Source organism: Sinohyriopsis cumingii, chromosome 7, assembly GCF_028554795.1.
Source record: "Sinohyriopsis cumingii isolate HCF-2022 chromosome 7, ASM2855479v2, whole genome shotgun sequence".
Classification (NCBI taxonomy): Eukaryota; Metazoa; Mollusca; class Bivalvia; order Unionida; family Unionidae; genus Sinohyriopsis; species Sinohyriopsis cumingii.
The window spans coordinates 93,736,533-93,757,773 of record NC_142967.1 but is presented as its reverse complement, the minus strand read 5'-3'; the positions used below and the strand labels follow the sequence as shown (position 1 = coordinate 93,757,773).

The following is a 21,241-nucleotide window of genomic DNA, read 5'->3' as shown; positions in this document are numbered from 1 at the left end:
TATCAAAAGTAAATTAAGTTTCTACATTTTGTGACAGCCAATTCCACCCCAAAAATTATGGCATGGAGCACTTGAACTTCTAAAAAGCTAGTTAATTCTGGTTCAATATACAGGACAGAATCTAGTAGTAAATAATTATTAACTTTATTATATATTATCGAGCTGATTTTAATTTACCTTTGAAATCTACCTGTCTAAATTAATTATCAAACATACTGGTCTCAGGCATCTGCATCAGCATGAACTCTCTACTTTTTGCATACACAATATCATGGAAAAGCAATGGTTTGCATTGCCTTCAGAATTTGAAATCTTTAGAAAACTAATAACTGCTCAGATAAAAGATCTTAAATATGTTGCAAAATTGGGGATGAAAAATAACAAATGTCAAACAGATGATACAATGACATGATTAGGACTGTGTTTCCTTCTATAGGCACAAACCGACTAATTACCAATCTGGATCACTATGTCGACCTGCAGTTTAGAAGAAATCTGGTCCTGAATACACATACAGATTAATGGCTGTCTTACCTGAGTTGGTGAAACAGGTTTTAAATTTGAGTCTTGATAAATAAAAACATTCTCTGTATATGAACATGTCTTTTACTTATAGAAAAAAAACACATTTTAAGAACCATAGATAAACAGCATATTTCCATTTTTACACAAAAAAACTCAACCACAATGCATAAAGAAGCATTTAAATTCTGTAAAATTGTGCAAAATAATTTAATTTTAAGCACTTAGTGCAAAATTATCAGTAGATTGCTAATGCCCTAAGCACAGTCCATGTTGACATTGGTGCATACAATCAACATAAACAAGTCCTGGATATTCTGTGCATCCTTGTAGTGATAAATACTGTGAGAATACTCACTCAGCTTAAGTCATCTAACTGAATGCTCCTTCAAACAGTCTTGGTCATAGGGCCATTTGATACATTCTCAAAGGCATGATTGATGGTTACGACTCAGTTATTGTACATCTTACCGTATTCATAATATATTCCAATTAAATTCAAAAAACACAATTAGTTTCAAACCAGGGAGTATATTATCCAATTGATTTCATTCTTATCTAGAGCTCTGCATTTGAGCAAGGCATAAAGGCAAATACTAGGGGTCAATTCTAGACTTTGTACTAATTATAACCTGATCACGATGGATTCTTTTTATCTTAATGTGAACTGTTCTGAAAGAAAAAGATAATACATAAAAATTGCAAATGAAATTGGGACTTATAATTTTTTTAAACACTACACTCGCCTGGAATTAAATCTATCTGTCGCACTTTTCTGACTGAAAAATCAATTAGTCCCGTTCATAGGGCTACTTAAGTTGTACAAACCGGACCTCCTCATTTAATATCTATAATAAAACACATTTTTTTAATTAAAACATCAAACATTTAGTGAAACCTTATTTTCATACTACAAGAAAATGTTTGATGAAACTTTCCACACAACTTATTTTCTGTAAGTATACATTTTCTGTAAGTATCCATTTTCTCCAACTATGAGAATTAAATAAAATGTGCCTTGGAACTTCCTGTAACTAACTCATGAAACAATTTATATTTAAACAAAAGTATGAAATGCACTTATGAAGCTCGTTTTGACATAAATTACATGTACAATAAGGAAATACTCTATGCTTACCTTTCTTTTCAGCTACACTTTCCAAAATCTTTTCTTCCTCTTTTAGCAACTTTTCACGGGCTGATTCCTTCCGTGCTGAAAAATTATATAAAAAATACTTAGAGATTACAGTTATGTTACCATATCAAGGGGTTGTCCCTTAGTCCTACAATGCAAGACATATCACAAGTTAGTATGTTTAGTACCAACAAATCAAAAATATCATGTGATATATTTTATGTTGTAGGACAAGTTGTCCTTCTGAACAGGGACTGGTTGGAGATGAACCATATAGGCAATCAAGTAAATCTCTCCGTACTGAAGAAAAGTAGCAGTTCAGTTCAAAACAATCGCTGTAAAATAATTGATTTCAAATGTCCAGGCAATATCACCCCATTCCCATTATTAACTCCACTCTGTTCTAATGCAGTGTCATAAACTCCCAGATATCAAGAGAATGTATCTCTCAATGACATCACGGCCACAACATTTATTTATATTGGTGAAGACTTGATTCATATGGACAGAAAGATTTGTCTAAAGTCCAGTCATTATAAATTGCAAACTGAAACAAAGATACCATGAAAAATATCCATTCATAAAAAGAAAGTTCCAATCGGTAGGACCTCATAAAAATCCTTACCAGCTATTCTGTTGGGACGAATCAACTTCCTGCCATAACAGACATCCAGTCAGTTACTCAATACATGTATGTGACAGCAATGTGACTCACAATGGAAAGCTGAATTGTAACACTGTTTAGAATGGTGTACTGAATTATCATTTTTCTTGTGGAGCTTTCATTACTGATCTACAGAGAAGACTTTTTGTTGTTATCATAGTGTGTTTACATTAAAAAAATAATACTTTTACAATATATTCTACAGTTAAGTCAGCATCTTCTACATTCTGTAATTTCTATCAAAATATTAGTCTTTTCTATCTGATAGTAGTTAAGCAATTTTACCTTAATAATGAATTTTGTCCATATCATTAAACTGAATCTGTCTATTTATTTTTGCTCTATTTAATTTCATAATTTGTCAAATTATAATAGTTGAAAATAGAATCTTTATCCTGTAGCTTCATGTCTTTTGTCCCTGATTATGTACACTTCTAAAGAAATGAATTGCGAAGAATGCAAGACATTTTTTTAAATTCCAAAACTGTGCATACAAAAGATTGATGCTCTGCATAACCACATTGTCAATTAACATTTAAAACACAAGACAAAATCTAAATCTAATATTTCTGTTGTCAATTACCATATATACTCACATATAAGCCCATTTGCATATAAGCTGACCCCCAAACTGAAAGGATATAAACACTAAAAAGTGCATGACCCACATATAATCCGACTTAAGCTGACTTACAATTCAGAGGCATCTCAAGATGCATGAGGAAAGTTCTAAATGCATGTATTTAAGCAAATTTGTATTTAAAAAAGTTACATGTATAATTATCTCGAGGTTGGCATGAATGATTAATAAAAAGAAATGGTATAAACTTGTTCGAAAAGTAATTTATTTAATTTTCTGTTTTCTTATAAAGTTTCTGAAATAATACTTTGAAAATTATGCTAATACCATAAAAGCTGAGTTGTAGCTTGATTTGATGTAAGCAACCTTACACCATACCTGTCAACTTTCATGCTGGGAGGGGAAAAAAAACTCCTGATTTTTGGGGTCGCTCCACACCTACCTCCCAATTTCATAATATCTTCCAATTTTTGTAGAAAACTCCTGATTATGACACTATGTCTTCCATTTTCATTTCTTCTAAACAAGAAAAGTCCTACATGTTCTGTTGTATCACCTGTGAATTATTGCTATGACAAAATAATCATTTTAGAATAAAGCATTCGCTTCCTCACTAAATAGAATGTTAAGTTTAAACATATTCATGTAAATGATTATTTCTTTACCTCTATAATAATACAAAAATAAAAAATAAACCAGAACAAAAAAAATAAAACAAAACAAATAAATAATCCACAATTAATTTCAATCCCAAGAATGATCACTACGAGTGCTGTAATTCCATATGCTATAGCTCCATTCCCATGAAAGAAACCTACACAGTGAACACCTGGCATTTTTATACCATATATACCAATGTTAATCTGGTATACTTACCAGTCAAAATTCCCACTTATCACAAGCCAGTTTCAGGGTTTTAATGATTAACTGGCCTGTACTGTTGTCGCAAAACGAAATACAAATTTGCCGACTATCAACATAGGAGACACCGAAACATCAAGCTTTTCATTTCCACAAAACTAAAATTGATCTTGATGTTAGTTGATCTCGATGAGAATTTTAGCCTTAATTATTACCACTCTTCGTGAACATGTCAATTATGATGGTTATGTGCCCTGTACAAATAAACATGCATGCCTTTTTAAAAATATTACCTCAATTTGTAGAATCACTTATATCATTGAAAATGAGAAACTTGTGAGAGCTTGATTCAAAGTAAATGAAACAGTTCTTAAGGACCAGCTGACATGTTATCTGGAATAAAGTGAAATCTGCATCTATGTTTGGGAATAAGTAAGGATTTAAGTGACACTATGTATGCTTTGCACTGAGTAAGTACTGTACATTATAGAAGTTTAGCATGGTCTCCCTGGTAAACTGAACTGGCCAGCTAATTATGAAGTCTGTATTTACCTTTATTTAACTTCATGTTGGAGAGATCAGAAAATATGCACATGCAAAATAATAACAAAATCAATCATAGTACTTTATATCTGTTTAATAATTGTCGTATCACCAAAAGTTCTTTTACATGCCAATGTCTTAGGACACGGAAAAAATTATTGTTTTGTGTCCAAGATTTACAGCCATTACAGTAGTCAACAAAAAGACTTAAAAACTGTCAAGTTTACACATTGGCCTACAGATAAACTGACCCTCCCTTCTTCCAGGCCTTTATTTTTTCCTAATTATTCAGCTTATTTGTGAGTATATATGGTTTAAAACACAAGCGATAAGCTAAATTTTTATATTTTGTCGTCAATTTGTCAAAAAGTCTTAAGCTAAATCTAATACTTTGTTGTCAATTAACTTTTAACAAAATCAGCATTAATGAAACATTCATTTATAATTTTTTTTAAAAACAAGGTAATAAACTGACAAAAATAAACCACACATATACAAAGATTTTATTACGTGTAACAGTGAGGACTCAAATAAGATTTATGATTTGAATATCAACATAAAATTAGCATAAAACTGTATTCAACATTTTCACACTTACAACAAATAATTTGGAACTAAAAAAAATTTTTTTTTGAATCTATTCAAAATAACAACAATCTGTATCACATGTGCCCAAAGCACAACGGAATGGTGAACCATTATTCTAATTTTCAGTGACTGTCTAATCTTTCAAATTCCTTGCCAACATAATTAGAAAGTAATCAAGCATGGGCTCGTGTTTGTGAGCAAATGTGGTGGATAGCAATATGGAACTATACAGTGAAATAGATGCATATTTTTATTGGTCAATGTGCCTTGTTTGATTGATAAGTCAGAACTATCCATTATGAATACTTGGGATCTTACTGGTTTGTTATGAATTACATGCAGATTCTAATAATAATGTACAAGCTGAAACTATCAGGATTATTGTAAAGAAAATTGTTTCTTATGTACTAAATATGCATACTGCCAAAGGAAATAAATTGCAAATGAACAAAAATTCATAAAGTTTTGGATTGTAGAATTTTGGGTGCAAAGATTTATAGCATAATGTTTGTGGTTACCCTGTCTAAGTGTCTGTATAATTTTTACCTTCAGCTTTTTTCTTGAGTTCATTATGCTGATCAAGAAGACTGAGGTGAGATTTAGGTCCCTGGCTGATTTCAGTTTCCTCTTCTTCTTCCTCTTCCTCTTCATTTGTACTATCTTTCATTCCCTCTTCCTCTTTCAGAACTTCAACCCTCCCAAGACGTTTTTCTATCTCCTGCCGCTGCAGTACAAGATTAAATATTGTACAAACTGTTTACAAAGAACGCACAGGTCTCTACTGAACAGATGTCCTCTACATTAAGGGAAACTATTTTTAAAAATAAGAAAAATGGAAAATTAAAACTCATACAAACCACTTGTCTGACACCCAGAAAAGAAGTTCAGAATCATCTAAGTTCAAGTTTGCAAAATGCTTGCATACAGACAAATCGAAAAACATATAGACAGGTTAAGCTCAGTTTGTATTGCTTTATGTTTTGCAAATTTGCATGTCTTATATTCTACAAACTTCCTACAGTACTTATTTCACTAGCTTCATTCAGCATTTAACACACATTTTTGCAACACAGAAGCTCATGATTTCTGTTGTCCATGAAACCTTTTTTTTCACAATACAATGTAAATGTTAGTCACTTCCATCTTATACACCAGAGGTCTCAAACATGCATTCCATGGGCCACATGTGGCCCACCAAGCTATATCCTATGGCTTGAAAAATGATTGGTATCCAAGGTATCATGAGAGATAACAAAGGTCGTGCAGCCCTTGGGCCACTGAAAATGTCCTCATGCGGCCCTCAGGGTGGTTTGAGTGTCAGACCTCTGTTGTAGACAATGTCAATCTCAGTCCCACATTTTCTGGCACATATATGATAAGGAGAACACTTACTATTTGAAACAAGTTTTGAGAAATATGAAATAATTATCTGCATTTTTGTTATATTTTAATCATAATATTTATAAGTACACTGAATTCATCAACTTTCATATCTTAACTTTGCCAAGATTGGTATGTGAGCAGGCTACTCAACAACCATTATGGTGGCCAATGAAAGTGCTTGGCTGACTTTTTTATGGCGTAAAACTCTATCTGGTTTGTGGCCGAGTAGTCTAAAGCGCTCTCCATTATGGATCACTGCCATCTCACCCCTGTCTGCGTGGATTCGAGTCACCGATTTGGCCAATGTGGGTATGTGAGAAAGCTTGCCAGTAGTTTCTCATGATTTTCCTGGGTTCTTCCTCCACCATTAATACTTGCCGCCATGTACAGCCTATCGTGTGCTGAAAAATGGCGTTAAACCCTACAACAACAACAAATTTATTTGGTTCAATTCAATGAGCTCAGCTAGCAGGCTCTCAAAAGTCAGTAAGTCAAAGGCATGCTGCTTTTTTCATGGTGACCTCATCTTCACTAGCCAAGGTTCCAATTAACCCTATCTACACCTTGGTGGATCGAACAGGTATATTGGTGCTTTGTCCTATCCACATCTTTTGATTTTCATGAGTCGCCTCCCTTAGCATGTAATACCAACTAACCAGTAGCATGATGCATTTGTACACTGGCCAAAAATGGTGGGGGGAATTGACCTAAAAAGGATAGTTTGTAAGTTTTATATTGAAAGTATGACTATGTAACAGAGGGTGTATTTGAGTGAAAGGTATTTGTGCAAACAAGGAGCAGCACTGGAAAATTGCACATTTATTAGTCCATTCAAGTTGTGTGATCCCCTTGTCTTGATCACATAGGAACAGTTTTCAAATTTGAACAACATAATTTTGATTAGATGTGGTGGCTTGCCACTGCATCCAATGAAATTCACACACATGAAGCAAAGAAATGTCTGGTCATTATGCCAAGGTGTAGACAGGGTTATCAGAATCTTGGCTAGTGAAGATGTGGTGACCTGGTTATAACTGTTAACGATTTAACTCACAAGATTTCTGTTCATGGTGTTCTTGGAAAAAAAAGACACTTTTCTATTAAGATTAACCAAATCAAGGATTTCTCTTATTGTGAGAGGGATCAACTCAACATCTACCATCCATGAATAGTGTTTATCATACTCTTTATGATTTTATAATTATAGGAGATCAACAGGATGATACAAACTGTCTGGCAAATAATTACATGCATAAAAACGAAGAGTTCCTCGAAGGGACTGAAGCTCTATTGGGCAAAAAGAATGTCCAGGAATTCAAGACAAGACCATTTCTTTAACTCCTTAGTGCTGCAACCATCTCTGATATCTTCAGCGATAAGAGATTTTCACATTAGCTGCTGTGGTGCACATTTTGGATGTCAGTTTAGCACCATTTTCGTTTTGGATAAAAAAGACAGTTTTAGAAGTCTTTTGGTGAAAACCTTATATTATAATCATCATCCATTCATAGGGGTAGTGCCAACAAGATTCAGAAGGCAGGCATCGTGGCTACTTTATTCGATGTACAAATGGCACCATTTTCATTTGGAACCAACTAGGTATCATAAGTATGTTAGTGAAAACCACAAATTGATACTGCCATCCATTTGGGAGAAGCAGATATAATAATATTTTCAAGATAACCACCATGGTGGTGCTGATATTTTCAATCATTCGTTCATTCATTCATTCAGCATGCATTCATTTATTCAGAAGTGACAGCAAGGTTTTCAGGCTGGCCACAGTGGCAGCCATATTTGACACTAGATTGGCACTCATTTCTTTTAGGACAAACTAGACATTACAAGAGGAGTAGTGATACAATTTTCAAGATGGCCACTGTGGCAGCCATATTGGACCTCAAGATGACAACATTTTCATTTAGGACCAACTAGACATCATAAGATCTCTTTTTGGCAAAAATATCATGTCAAAATGACTTTCCATTCAGAAGGATGAGTCATAAGAAAATGGCTGTCCTGGTGGTGATATTGGACATCAGATCAACACCATTTTCATTTAAAATAGACATGGCATCTATTTCTGAAAATCTCATGTTGATGCAACCATCTGTTCAGGACAAGTAATGATAACAACATTTTCAATAAGGTGGCTGTGTGATGGCTACATTGTATCTCACATCAGCCATGATTTTGATTTAAGATGAAATGGACATTATAGGAAGTCTTTTAGTGAAAAGCCTTGATCAATATATCTTTCTGTTAATGGAGATCAGATAATCATAATAGTTTCAAGATGGCTGCTGTGGCAACTACATTGGTTCGATTTTCACTTAGGACCTACTTGAGATCATAAGAAGTCTTGCTGATATAAAAGTCCAAGTAGGAACAGCAGTAAGATTTATTATAAGATGGTCACTATGGCAGCCATATTCAACATTGAATCAGCATTCAGGAATAACAATAACTAGATTTTCAAGATGACTGCCACAGTGGACATTAGATCAGTATGATTTTCACTTAGGACCAACTTGAGATCATGAAAGGTCTTGTAGTGAAAACCCCATGCTGATATGAAAGTCCAAGTAGGAGCAGGAGTAAGATTTATAAGATGGTGGCCATATTCAACATCAAATCAGTACTATTTTCATTTAGGATCAACTAGATTTCATTGAGAAGCCTTTCAGTGAAAACACCATGTTCATATGGCCATCAATACAGGTGGAGTAGCAATAGCAAGATTTTAAAGATGGCTGCCTTTGTGGATATCAGATTGACACCATTTTCAATGAGGACCAACTTGACATAATAATAAGACTTTCAGATACAACCGTCCATTCAGGAAGACTAATGATAACAAGATTTTCAAGATGGCTGCTGTAATGTCCATATTGGTAGTTAGATCAATGCCATTTTCAATTTGAACTAGACATGATAAGAAGCCTTACCATAAAACCCCATGTTGATATTACCACCCATATAGACAGAGTAGTAATAACAAAAAATTTCAAGATGGCTGCCATAGTTGACATTCTGAACATCAGATCAGTATGATTTTTATTTACGACCAACAAGACATCATAACAAGTCTTTCAGTAAAAACCCTGTGTTGATATGACCATCCATATATCAGTAGTCAGAGCAACAATAACAAGATTTTCAACATGACCACCATAGTGGAAATCAGAGCAGTATGATTTTCATTTAGAACCAACTCAATATTAAAAGAAGTCTTTTGTTGAAAGACCATGCATTCAGGAATAACAATAACAATATTTTCAAGATGACTGCTGTGGTGGCCATATTGGATTTCAGACTAGCACCATTCTCATTTATGACCAACTAGACATAACTCTTGTAATGGAAACCCAATGTTCATAAAATCATCCATGTGGTTGAAGTAGTAATAACAAGACTGTCAGTACTGAATGTCAGAACAGTACAATTTTCAGCTAGGAACGAGAGATCAAAAAAGTATTTTATTGATATGATTATCCATTCAGAAGGAGTAAAAATAACAAGATTTTCAAGATGGCAGCCATGATGGCCAATTTGGATGTTAGAGGAGCACCATTTTGATTTACAACCAACTAGACACCATAAGAAGTCTTTCATTGAAAACACAATGTTGATGTGACCATCCATTCTGTAAAGTTAAGCAATAACAAGATTTTTAAGAGTGTCAAGCAGTGCCATTTTCATTTAGCATCAACATGGGATGAAAATGTGTGTGTCAAGTTTCATGGCAGTCCTCCTAGTAGTTCAGGAGTACAAATTTGTGTTAATGGATAGACAGAAAATGGAAAACAGACAAAAGACAATCTCATAAACTCTTTTGGTCTATCACCAGTAGAGCTAATAAGTGCCTCATGCAATTCAGGTGTGTAAATAAATAAGTAGTTACAAACCCAGTCTCATTTTCAAGTCAAGCCTTCATTATTGTTGATGTAGCTGATTAGTTGAGTCTATTACCTATCTCTGCCTTTGATCTTCTAATTACCTACATGTTCATTATCTAGCTGGCAATTCAAACCCTTCCATTATTTCTCATCTACATGTCATCTAAATGTACTATTGTTACCTTTAACGATAACTTTAAACTTTTTATTGTGAAAATATCTAATGTGCAATTTTTTAAAAAAGAGGCAAATAACCTCTTTATTTTGTAGCATAAATACAACTCAACTTCAAGAACACATCTCATTATTTTATTTTACCATACCTTTATAAATTTGTATTACAATACTATGTTGTTATTTTTGGTGCAAGCTCAGATCTCCAAGGGATATGTTCAATTTTCCAGTCAGTTTACACTGGGACTACTGTACTTAACTTTTTGTACAGGCCTGATATCACATATTAATTTATTAATATGATTTCTTTGGGATATACAAAAAGTCCCCTTTCATAGTTAAACTGTACATTTGGGGCACAAATTGCCATACTATGTCAACTTTACACGTCAAGTATCTTTCAAATAATTTAGGTACAGTATTGTGAATTCATTTTTTTCAAGGAGTATTTTGTGGCTGTTACAGACTACAATTCTAAAGACCCAATGAACAGTAACTCTACTGTCAAAACAATACGACAACTTCCTAAATACACAAATTTCATAACCACCAAAAATGTCATTTTTCATATAACATGAAAAGTGGACTTAACAAAAACATATGACTTCAGAACTCACAATATATAGTTGGTTGGATCATTGTGTCTCTATACAGTCTGCTCATTCCGCTATAAGTGATACGAGAATACTACACACCCTAGTAGGGTCCGACCATCATCCTACTTTAATGACTATCAAGACTGATCTACTTCCCATATTTTATTCTTGCCCCAATGAACTCTTAAACTTGAAATGCAACTCAATTAGTCAGACCTTACTTCTGACGAAAAACTGAATTATACTCAGACTTCTGCATTCTTATTAAACAAGATTGAGATCCCACATTGTGTTGCGAACTGTAATGAGCACGGCTACACTAATCAGGTGTAAATGAAACAGATAAATAGATTATACACTGATATAGTAAAAGCTTTGTTGATATCCAGTAATAGCTTAACTAGTAAATCCAAATGTGGTCACTGGATTATACAAGGCTGGAATGACTGTCAAAGAACTACACGACTTTGCACAAAATGCTTACCTTATGTGGCATGATAACAGTAAACCTTGTAATGGCCATCTCAGTAATCCAATACACCAAACAAGAGCACAATTTAAGTATGCTCTTAGATTATGTAAGAAGTAGGAAGTAAAACATAGAGCAGAATCGCTACACAAAAATTTGAAAATGTCCACCAATATGAACTCTGGAAGCAAGTTAAACAAAATATTACGACAACTTCCAATAAACTACCAATTTGCATTGATGTGAACCATGGTCATAATAATATATGCAAGATGTGGAAAAATCATTTTGAAGACTTACTCAGTAGTGTTAAAAATGAATCGAATAAGAAGCATGTGCTTTCAGTATTGAATAACCCTTCTGCTTGTACTGTGGTAATCACATTATCTGAGATCCAAAGTGCAATAACAAGATAAAAAGGGGGTAAATGTCCAAGATCAGATTTTGTATTTGTGGAACATTTTAAATTTTCAGATACTAGACTTCATGTGCTATTGATTACTTTATTAAATTGTATGTTTGTGCATAACTTTGTACCAGATGATTTCACAAAAGTTACAATAATATTATTATACCGCTACTAAAAAGCAAAATGGGTAACCTGGCCGACAAAAATAACTACAGACCTATAGCTCTTACAACTATTATTTCAAAAATATTTGAATGCATCATACTGCAAAGATGTAAAGTCACAATCTCCGATAATCAGTTTGGTTCTAAAAAGCAGCATTCAACAAATTTACGACAATATGCCTTTAAGGAAACTGTCAGCTACATGTATAAGGTAGAATATGGCAGCCCAGTGTTTGCATGCTTTTTAGATGCTAGTAAGGCATTTGATAGGGTTAATCATTGGACACTCTTTAAAAAGTTGACTGATATTAAAATACCTGTCTACATAGTTCATACTTTAGTTAACTGGTATGGCAAGCAGTTGTATTATGTGCAATGGAGAAGTATAATATCCAGCACTTTCCATGTAACCAATGGGGTGAGGAAGGGGGGTATTCTTTCCCATTTGTTATTTAATACATATAGATGAGTTAAATAATAAGCTGGGTCAGTGTTACATGGGGTTACATCTGCCACCAAATGCGTTGTTTCTTAACAATTTTAGTTTTGCTGATGATATGTCATTGATATGTCATTGATAAGTTCTTCTATCACAGATTTAAGGAAATTATTAAAGATATGTCTAACAATATGCATTTGAGAATGTTATCATCTATAATACAAACAAAAACAGTATGCATGGTCTTTCAGCCAACTTCTTTCTAATTACCATCTCCTCCCTCTGTACATCTTTACAGCAATGCTCTTACGTGTGTCAACAGTTATACATATATGGGTCATATTTTGAAATCCAATCCGTCAGATAATGAAGATATAACGAGACATTACTGATTTTCATGTACTTGAACAAACATGCTTCTATGTAAATTTAAGAATTGTTCATTGAATATCAAAATTAGATTATTCAAATCTTATTGCTGCACAATGTATTGTGTTCCTCTGTGGACAAACATTAGTGAATGTATGAAAAGAAAACTAGTTATTGGTTATAATAATAGTCTTCATTTTCTATTAGGTCTTCCTAGGTGGAACAGTGCCTCCAACAAATTTGTAAATTATAATGTATGTATTCTCAATGATGACAAGAATATCTAATAATAAGAACTGTATATTGAAATCTCTTTGGAACTATGACATTCATTTAAATTCTCATATTATTAGTAGATGGAATAAATTACTCTTTAAAAAGTGCCATTTAATTTCATTCTTATCAATGTAGGGCACAGTTAATAGTTGTAGATGTATCTGTATACTTGTATGTATGATATATATGTTCTTTTATGTATGTTTACAATGTTTTTACTTTATATCCATATTTTTTAATTTGGATATATGGACTACATAGTCTGAAAAAAAGATATCTTATTGTGCAGTCAAATAACAAAATTGGGACTCTATAATGAGCTGGTGTCTCTTGTACAAAAGTGACTTTTATGACAATATTCAGTGCTAACCCTCTAATTCTATCAAATTCTGCTATATTATCTGAACCAATCAATAATTTCAAATACATCTGCTGTATGTTATCCATGAATACATGTATATGGACTGAAACATGAAGGTTGTCATGGCATGTTATTTTGTGACCTTTTCTGACCATTTGGTTGTACACATCAAGACATATCCATGCATCATGTAACACAACTGATGAATCTGGACAAATGTACTTTAGAAACTGACCACATAAAATAAACTTTAACACTGTGGTTAATTTTAGGAGTGATGGATAGATGGGCAAATAGATGAAAACCCAAAATCCATTACTTTTATTACATGTTACCACTTGGAATGCTTGTACTGAGTATTGCAAAAATTTAACAAATGTTAACTGTTAATGCTGTTTTGTATAGCCGTCTCATAATCCACTATGAGGAACTGAAGGGCATAGGCCCATAATTTTCAACTCTCTTGTACATGTATATGGTCACCACAAAGACAACCTATACTCACATCGGCAACCTATGTACACGCAGACAACCTATGTTCACAAAGACAACCTATGATCACATAGAAAACCTATGTTCACACAGACAACCTATATATATACCCAACCTATGTTCACAAAGACAACCTATGATCACATAGACAATCTATATTCACACAGACAACCTATGATCACATGGACAACATATGTTCACATGGACAACATATGTTCACATAGACAACCTATGTTTACAAAAACAACCTTTGTTCTGATGGACAACATATGTTCAGATGGACAACATATGTTCACAAAGAAAATGTATGTTTACATAGACAGCCTATGTTCACATAGCCGATGTTCACATGGACAACCTATGATCACATGGATAACATATGTTCACATAGACAACATATGTTCACAAACACAATCTTTGTTCAGATGTACATCATACGTTCACATAGACAACATATGTTCCAAATCTGGTGAATTTCCACTAGCAGGTTATGAGATATGATAATATTACAGACAGATGGACAAACTGGAATCAATGATGTTACAGACAGATGGACAAACTGACAGAGAAATGATAATGTTACAGACAGATGGACAAACTGACAGAGATATGATAATGTTACAGATAGAGATACAAACTGACCAAGATATGATAATGTTACAGACAGATGGCCAAACAGACAGAGAAATGATAATGTTACAGACAGATGGACAAACTGACAGAGATATGATAATGTTACAAATAGAGGGACAAACTGACAGAGATATGATGTTAATGACAGATGGACAAACTGACAGAGATATGATGTTAATGACAGATGGACAAACTGACAGAGGGCATAACAAAGTTTACTTTGCTTAATGCAGGAGGATAATCAATATTTATGAAAACATTTCAACTTCCTGCCAGGATAGTACCACAATGTATTCTCCAACAATTGTATTCTGTCATCATGACCATTTGAGAAAAACATCAAAATAGGATATAAAAGATATGAAGCACTATATTTTTGAATGGAAGAATATATTTTGCTCTAAAATCACAACAGCAAAACTTGCATGCCATCTTAATATGATATTACAGATCTCTACATCCAAACCAATGTACAGATGACTCCCTAAAAGAACAGAACAAATACCCAGACAGAGGTTCATACAATTTACTTAACAGCATTGCTTGTCAAAAGTTTTTGCCCAGTGGTATGTTTGCTTATATATATATATATATATATATATATATATATATATATATATTCTTCATAATATCTCCTTATCCACTGTATCTTAATAAGTGCACACCCCTCATACATAAAATAGACTCTACTAAGCCAACATGTTCCAATACTAGCATGCCTTGGGGGGGGGGGGGGGGCGAGACCATGATTTTTCTCAGAACTTACACCATGCATACTCTGAGTATCATTAATCACTACCACAGGGATCGTCCTGGGCTTCGCCAATGTCGCAAATTGCGATTTTTTTTCCTTATTGGCGACAAAAATATCCCACCTGGCGATTTTTTTGGCGACATACTTTTTGGTTATTTAATTTGTACATACAATCATGGATTTGGACTGAATAAATTTAAAGCCAGAACGAAAGGAAGCCACAAACTTGACTAAGCAATGCATTGGAATCAATCTGTTACACAAACGATCCTTTGTTCTTATTGACAACCCTATCTTTACAGTGCATTGTTACGTCATAATCTGCTTATGCTGACATCTGGGCTGAGTACTACTGTATGCTGCGATAAAGTCAATCATGCTACCGCACTATACCTACAACTGACCGACTTCTGAAGACGCGAATAGAACAGATACAATTAATTGTATGGCTAATCCTTCTGTTTTTTTTTTTGTTTTTTTTTATACATATACCAATACAGTAGTTTTGCTGAACCTTCATAGAAAACTGATAACCTTTGAAGTACCGACTACTGTGTATAAATACAAAGCAAATGGAAAAAATTTCAAATCACAATTACATCTGTCACCAGTGCAGCATTTTACTCATTGATCTTTTCCTTTTGCCATCAGTCCCATGTTACGGCTACAGAGACTTAAACTCCGCAACAAGAAATAGCAAAAAAAAAAAAAAAAAAAAAAAAAACCAGTTTTGCATAATTAATAATAATTATTTATTTCTCAAAATACAGGAGTGAAAGACTCCCTAAATTGGGTGTGAATTTACGCTTATATATACGGTCCAATATTGCCAGGAGTTGACTCATGTAAGTTTCATTCGTGGGAATGGAGATCCTATTTTTCTTGTCGAGAAAATTTATACAGCATTCAGTGATCATTCTTGGGATTTAGGAAGCAATTCCCTACAAGCTTTGTGAAGCTAGCCATAAAAAGGGGGGGGGGCTGCTGAGAGACTACTGGTGTCACCTGCCAGCACTGAGGACTGTGAACGTGGATTCAGTAAGATGAACCTCATAAAAAGTGACATCAGAAATAAGCTCTGCATCTCATCTCTCGAGAATTTAATGAGAATCAGCATGTACAGATGTGAAAAATTAGACTTTGAAACTGCATTCAACAAGTGGGCAGCCCTAAAATGGCGACGGATCTTCATGTAACACTTTGTAACAGTTTGTTAATGCTTGTTGTAATTAAAGTAGTAACTAATCCATCTTTTGTAATTTTCATTGCCTGTTACATTAATAGACTAAATTAACACTTGGAAAAATGTACACTACTTTTTTTGGCGACACTTTTTGAAAATTGGCGACAAAATATTGAGGTTGGCGATTTTTTTGGCGACAGCTTTTTAAAAGCCAGGACCATCCCTGCTACCAGGATGCTAACTCTTACATTGTTTACATACTGTATATACTTGCTTATAAGTCAAATCAAATTGCAAACAAAGATCCTGATCTGCCATAGCTTAATGTACCTGCAGATCAGGGTCTATATGTTGCTTGTTCTGCTGATTACTTTGAACAAACTGCACAGACCAAGACCTACTGGTGCATTATGCAATGGCAGATCTGGTCTGTGCAGTCTACTGATAGACTTGACTTACAAGCGAGTACATAAGGTACATGATACCTGATACTGTTTATGACATCACTAGTGTGTGCTACTTATGATGACCATGAAATTTATCAAAATTATAATTTTTTAAGCATATACTGCAGTATTATATCCAATACAGTACAAGAGGATAATGAAAAATTTGTATTTTTCAACAACCAGTTTCTGCTTAATCTTAAATTAGAACTGATGTGCCTAAATTTGCTGAACTATTGTAACACAGTACCTGTTTATTTTTCCTTTGTTTAACAGGGATATATGGAACATAGTTCTCATCTTCTGAAGAATCACTGGACTCTTCCTTCTCAACCATCCGTCTCTACAAAGAAAAAGGAATAATAACTGACATGCAATAAAATCTTGATAATAATAGCACAGTGTGTATATAAAAAAATGATCTTATAAAGAAAATAAGGAGACAGGCAATTGGGGGTGATAAGATTCATCTTTATATTGCTGCATTAATACAGTTGCCATACTGATGCACATATCAATACAAGAGATGAAGAATCAATACAAAATATTTACCCTGTACAAGTTACTTAATTTTCAGCAGTCGTGAATAATTACTGGTTATTTACATTTTTTATTCTTCAGACTGAGAATATATATGAGACAGATATTGCAAACACAGACATTTCATTTTTGTTAATAAAAAAGAAAACTACTGACAATACCAGCTCACCTTCTACAAATTAACACAAAGGCTTATTATAACAGATTGCCAATAGAATGTAATGCCTGCCCATAAAAGGTTAATTGAAATCAGTCACAGCTAACAGGTAGTCTGTTTGAAAGTATCTTGTCATGGATGAGAATTGTACAGGAGTAGATGCAAAGTCTGTTTCTGTCTGTAATCTGCATAATGGAAATACAATCAGAATGTCAGCAAATAAAATGGGCACTATGTACTGCGAGACCTTCTAACAATGGAAAGACCACCAAGTTATATGAGCATCAATAATGTATTGTATTGTAGGCTGTGCAATATATCACAATTATTTTAAATTTAATACCCACCCCTACAATACATGTACAAGAACCACATACACAAATGTCTGACAGCATATTAGTTATGTATTGATATGCAGAACATGTGTATCATTATGCTCCTATAGGCACTCCAGTATTTATAACAAACAATTTATCATCTTTATTACATACCCATCTAATCTTGCACAGTTTACCTAGTGTTTGGTGTGGATGTTCATTCCAAACTTTCATACTGCACACCACCATATTAGGATCTTTTGCTTGTGTTAGCAATCATTAATTAACTGCAATAATTTGGTTTTATCAAAATAGGAACTCTATGTTTCTTCTTAAATACAAATATCACAACAATACTGCAATATTTAATTCAAAACTGCAACATATCACAATTATTTTAAATGTAATACCCACCCATACATGTACAGGAACCACATACACAAATGTCTGACAGCGTATTAGTTATTTACAGTATTACCACATAGGCCATTTACTGTTATGGTCCCAATAGGTTATTAATTTCAACCATAGATGCTTCAAAACCTGCCAATGTGATTTGCAACAGTGGTGTTATACAATGATACTACTCTTTAAAAATTATTCAGTACCCATGAAGCTCTAGTCTGGGATCAGCTGCAGAGTTAACTGATTCAAGTTCTGGTAGAGGAATGTATCCCATGAAATAGAAAATGGTTCTAACAAACAAAATTCTGGTTTTAACACTGAATGAAGATTTTCTTTCATTGAGTGAAAATTGTTGTCTTGGACAGTATATTGCTATCTATTGACTTACTTAGCATCGGGTTGGCTATGGATGGAGTGGGATCAAGTAATTATGAAACAACCAGGCTACTTAAAAGATCTTAAAATTTATCATTCTTGGTTTAGTGTTTTTCTGGAAAATACAAGTGGTGATAAAAAGTGAATGAATGAAAACTGCATCTCTTCCATGAGTTTCTTGCTACATACTGAATGTAGTTCGATCAGTAAATATTAATTAAGTGTATGTTGCCTGAGAAAATCTGTTGATGAAAAGGAAGAAAAGAAGCAACTTTTACTGTCAAATTTTAACCGGCTTTAAGAACATAGTTCTCAGAAAATGTCATAAAATTGGATTATTTTTTATTAACAATTACACTTCAGCAAGCACCGAATTTGCAAGTAGAATAAATATTTCCCTGAGGCAACATTCTATTGGCAATCTGTTATAATAAGCCTTACTAATTTATAATTAGGTAGTTTTGTACAGTTATTTATAAACTTTTTATAAACTTCATGCTCAATCTTTTCTCCAATTGTTACGGGACTTTAACAACAAGGAGAGTAAAATGAGTTCACTCAGAATCATCCTTTCAATCAACATTAAATTAAAAACTTTAAAATTTTGACTTAAGAACATGACATAAATTTGGGAAATGAAGAAAACCATGTAAGCATACTTCTTATATTATGCAGCTTTATGTTAATAATGCACATATTTAGAAAATACATGTACCTTTTTTCATACTACTATTAACCCCAAAGTTATACAAAATCAGTGGAGAACACTTATGCAGGGGTAGAAACATACACTGTCTGGAAATGCAGGGGAACCATTTTCCCCCATCTTGGACAACCCAAAAAAGTCATAATGGAATTTTATATTTTTTTGTGCAAGAAAACTATTGATCATTTAATTGTCCCTCTGGGTACCTAAAGCAGGGTGTGTGAATTATATCTACATAATTCTGTGATAAAGTGTAAAAAGCCACACTAATTTACATTTGTCTGCTAAACATCATCTGTATAGGTATGATAATCACATTCCATACTACCATCCCATCAGGGTTAACCCTTAAAGGAGCAAGGTTTGTCAATGCTTGTCTTTTGTCAGCACACCAAAACGTGGTATCTTAATCTTTCATCTTAGACTTGACACACTGACTACCAGGGGTCTAGTAAGTACACTTTCCATGGGTCAAATAAAGAAATGGGAACTTGTTCTTGGGTGTGTGAAGTTGTTTACTTTGGCAAACTTAGCAAAATGAATATAAAGAATCAAACCAATCAAAACTGTTGTCACACTGAAATAATGGCTATGCAAAAATCCCAGATGTAAAGTTTAACAGTTCCTGATAGTTTAATTGCAATTCATACTCATGTAAACTAATATCAACATAAAATATAGATATGTTTCTTGTCAAGGTTTGCCAAATACACGAACAACAAGACAAATCCAATGCCTTGAAGAAAGAAAAAAAATTAATGCCAGGCAACAAATGTTCCCAATATGAAAGCCTAGTCTGGCTATCAAAAGAATTATGAAAAAGTTATCATGTGATGGACTTTATATAATTTCCAGTGACAAATGTGACTACTAAATAATTCCTTAGAGTACCTACAACAGGGTGTTTGAATTATCTACACATAATTCAGTACTGGGGTGCTGGATAACTGCTATTTGTGTTGGTTCCTCTTTGTCTGATTGATAATCAGTAAATGCTACCATCCCCTTAATTCACCCTAAAAGAAATAATTCATGATTTTTTGGTCTTCTGTCAACACACGAAGATATGACTACTGTATCTTTCATCTTTGGTATGACACACTTAATACCTATGATCTAGCATCACTTTTCCTGACAGGTCTGTTGAAGAAATGGGCACTCACAGTAAAGTATGTGGCAATTGCTCCTGTTGGGTAGCTTTAGCTCAAGGAATATGGCAAGTTTAAATAACCAAACCAATGATGATTGCTAAGAAATATTATATTGCCTTGTTCAGTGATGAAAGCAAATAAATAAAAAATTCCACATAGATTGTTTACAGTTCCTGGCAGTTTATACATGGGATTAATAATACCAGGATGATGTCTGTAGTTTTAATAGTTTTAATCCATCATAAGCATGTGGCCCTGACAAGCTGCACAGTCAATTAAATATCCACTACGCTGCTTATACAAATTACAAATTTCAGTGTTTGCCTATGTATAAGAGAGGCCCTAATATGTACCATTGTGTCAAACTATAGCCAATATCTTTACTATGTACTTTATCTAAAGTTTTGAGAAGTGTGTATATAAATATATAAACAATTATATTATTCAACATGATATAATTTTGCATAATTAGTATGTTTTTTTCACCAGGTAGTTCAACAACACAGCAGTTAACATACATCTGCAAATACAATTAGTACTGAACTAGACCAAGAATGGGAGATTAGGACCATTTTGCAATTTTTCCCCCAAAACAAAATGTTGTAAACACATTACACTCTATCCATTGTTGATTCTCTTCCAAATAATAT

At 33.6% G+C, this 21,241-nt stretch overlaps 1 protein-coding gene across 1 annotated transcript in view; it reads right to left on the bottom strand.

Moving 5' to 3' along the window:
- Positions 1-21,241, bottom strand: part of LOC149795736 (putative ATP-dependent RNA helicase DDX41) — a 63,935-nt gene that overhangs the window by 41,494 nt on the left and 1,200 nt on the right. Inside the window, exons 2-4 of the mRNA XM_089965645.1 lie at positions 17,191-17,283; positions 5,440-5,617; positions 1,661-1,735 (exon numbers count right to left, since the gene is read on the bottom strand). Of these exons, the coding sequence (XP_089821771.1) occupies positions 1,661-1,735; positions 5,440-5,617; positions 17,191-17,283 (346 nt within the window). The remainder of the gene's footprint in view (positions 1-1,660; positions 1,736-5,439; positions 5,618-17,190; positions 17,284-21,241) is intronic.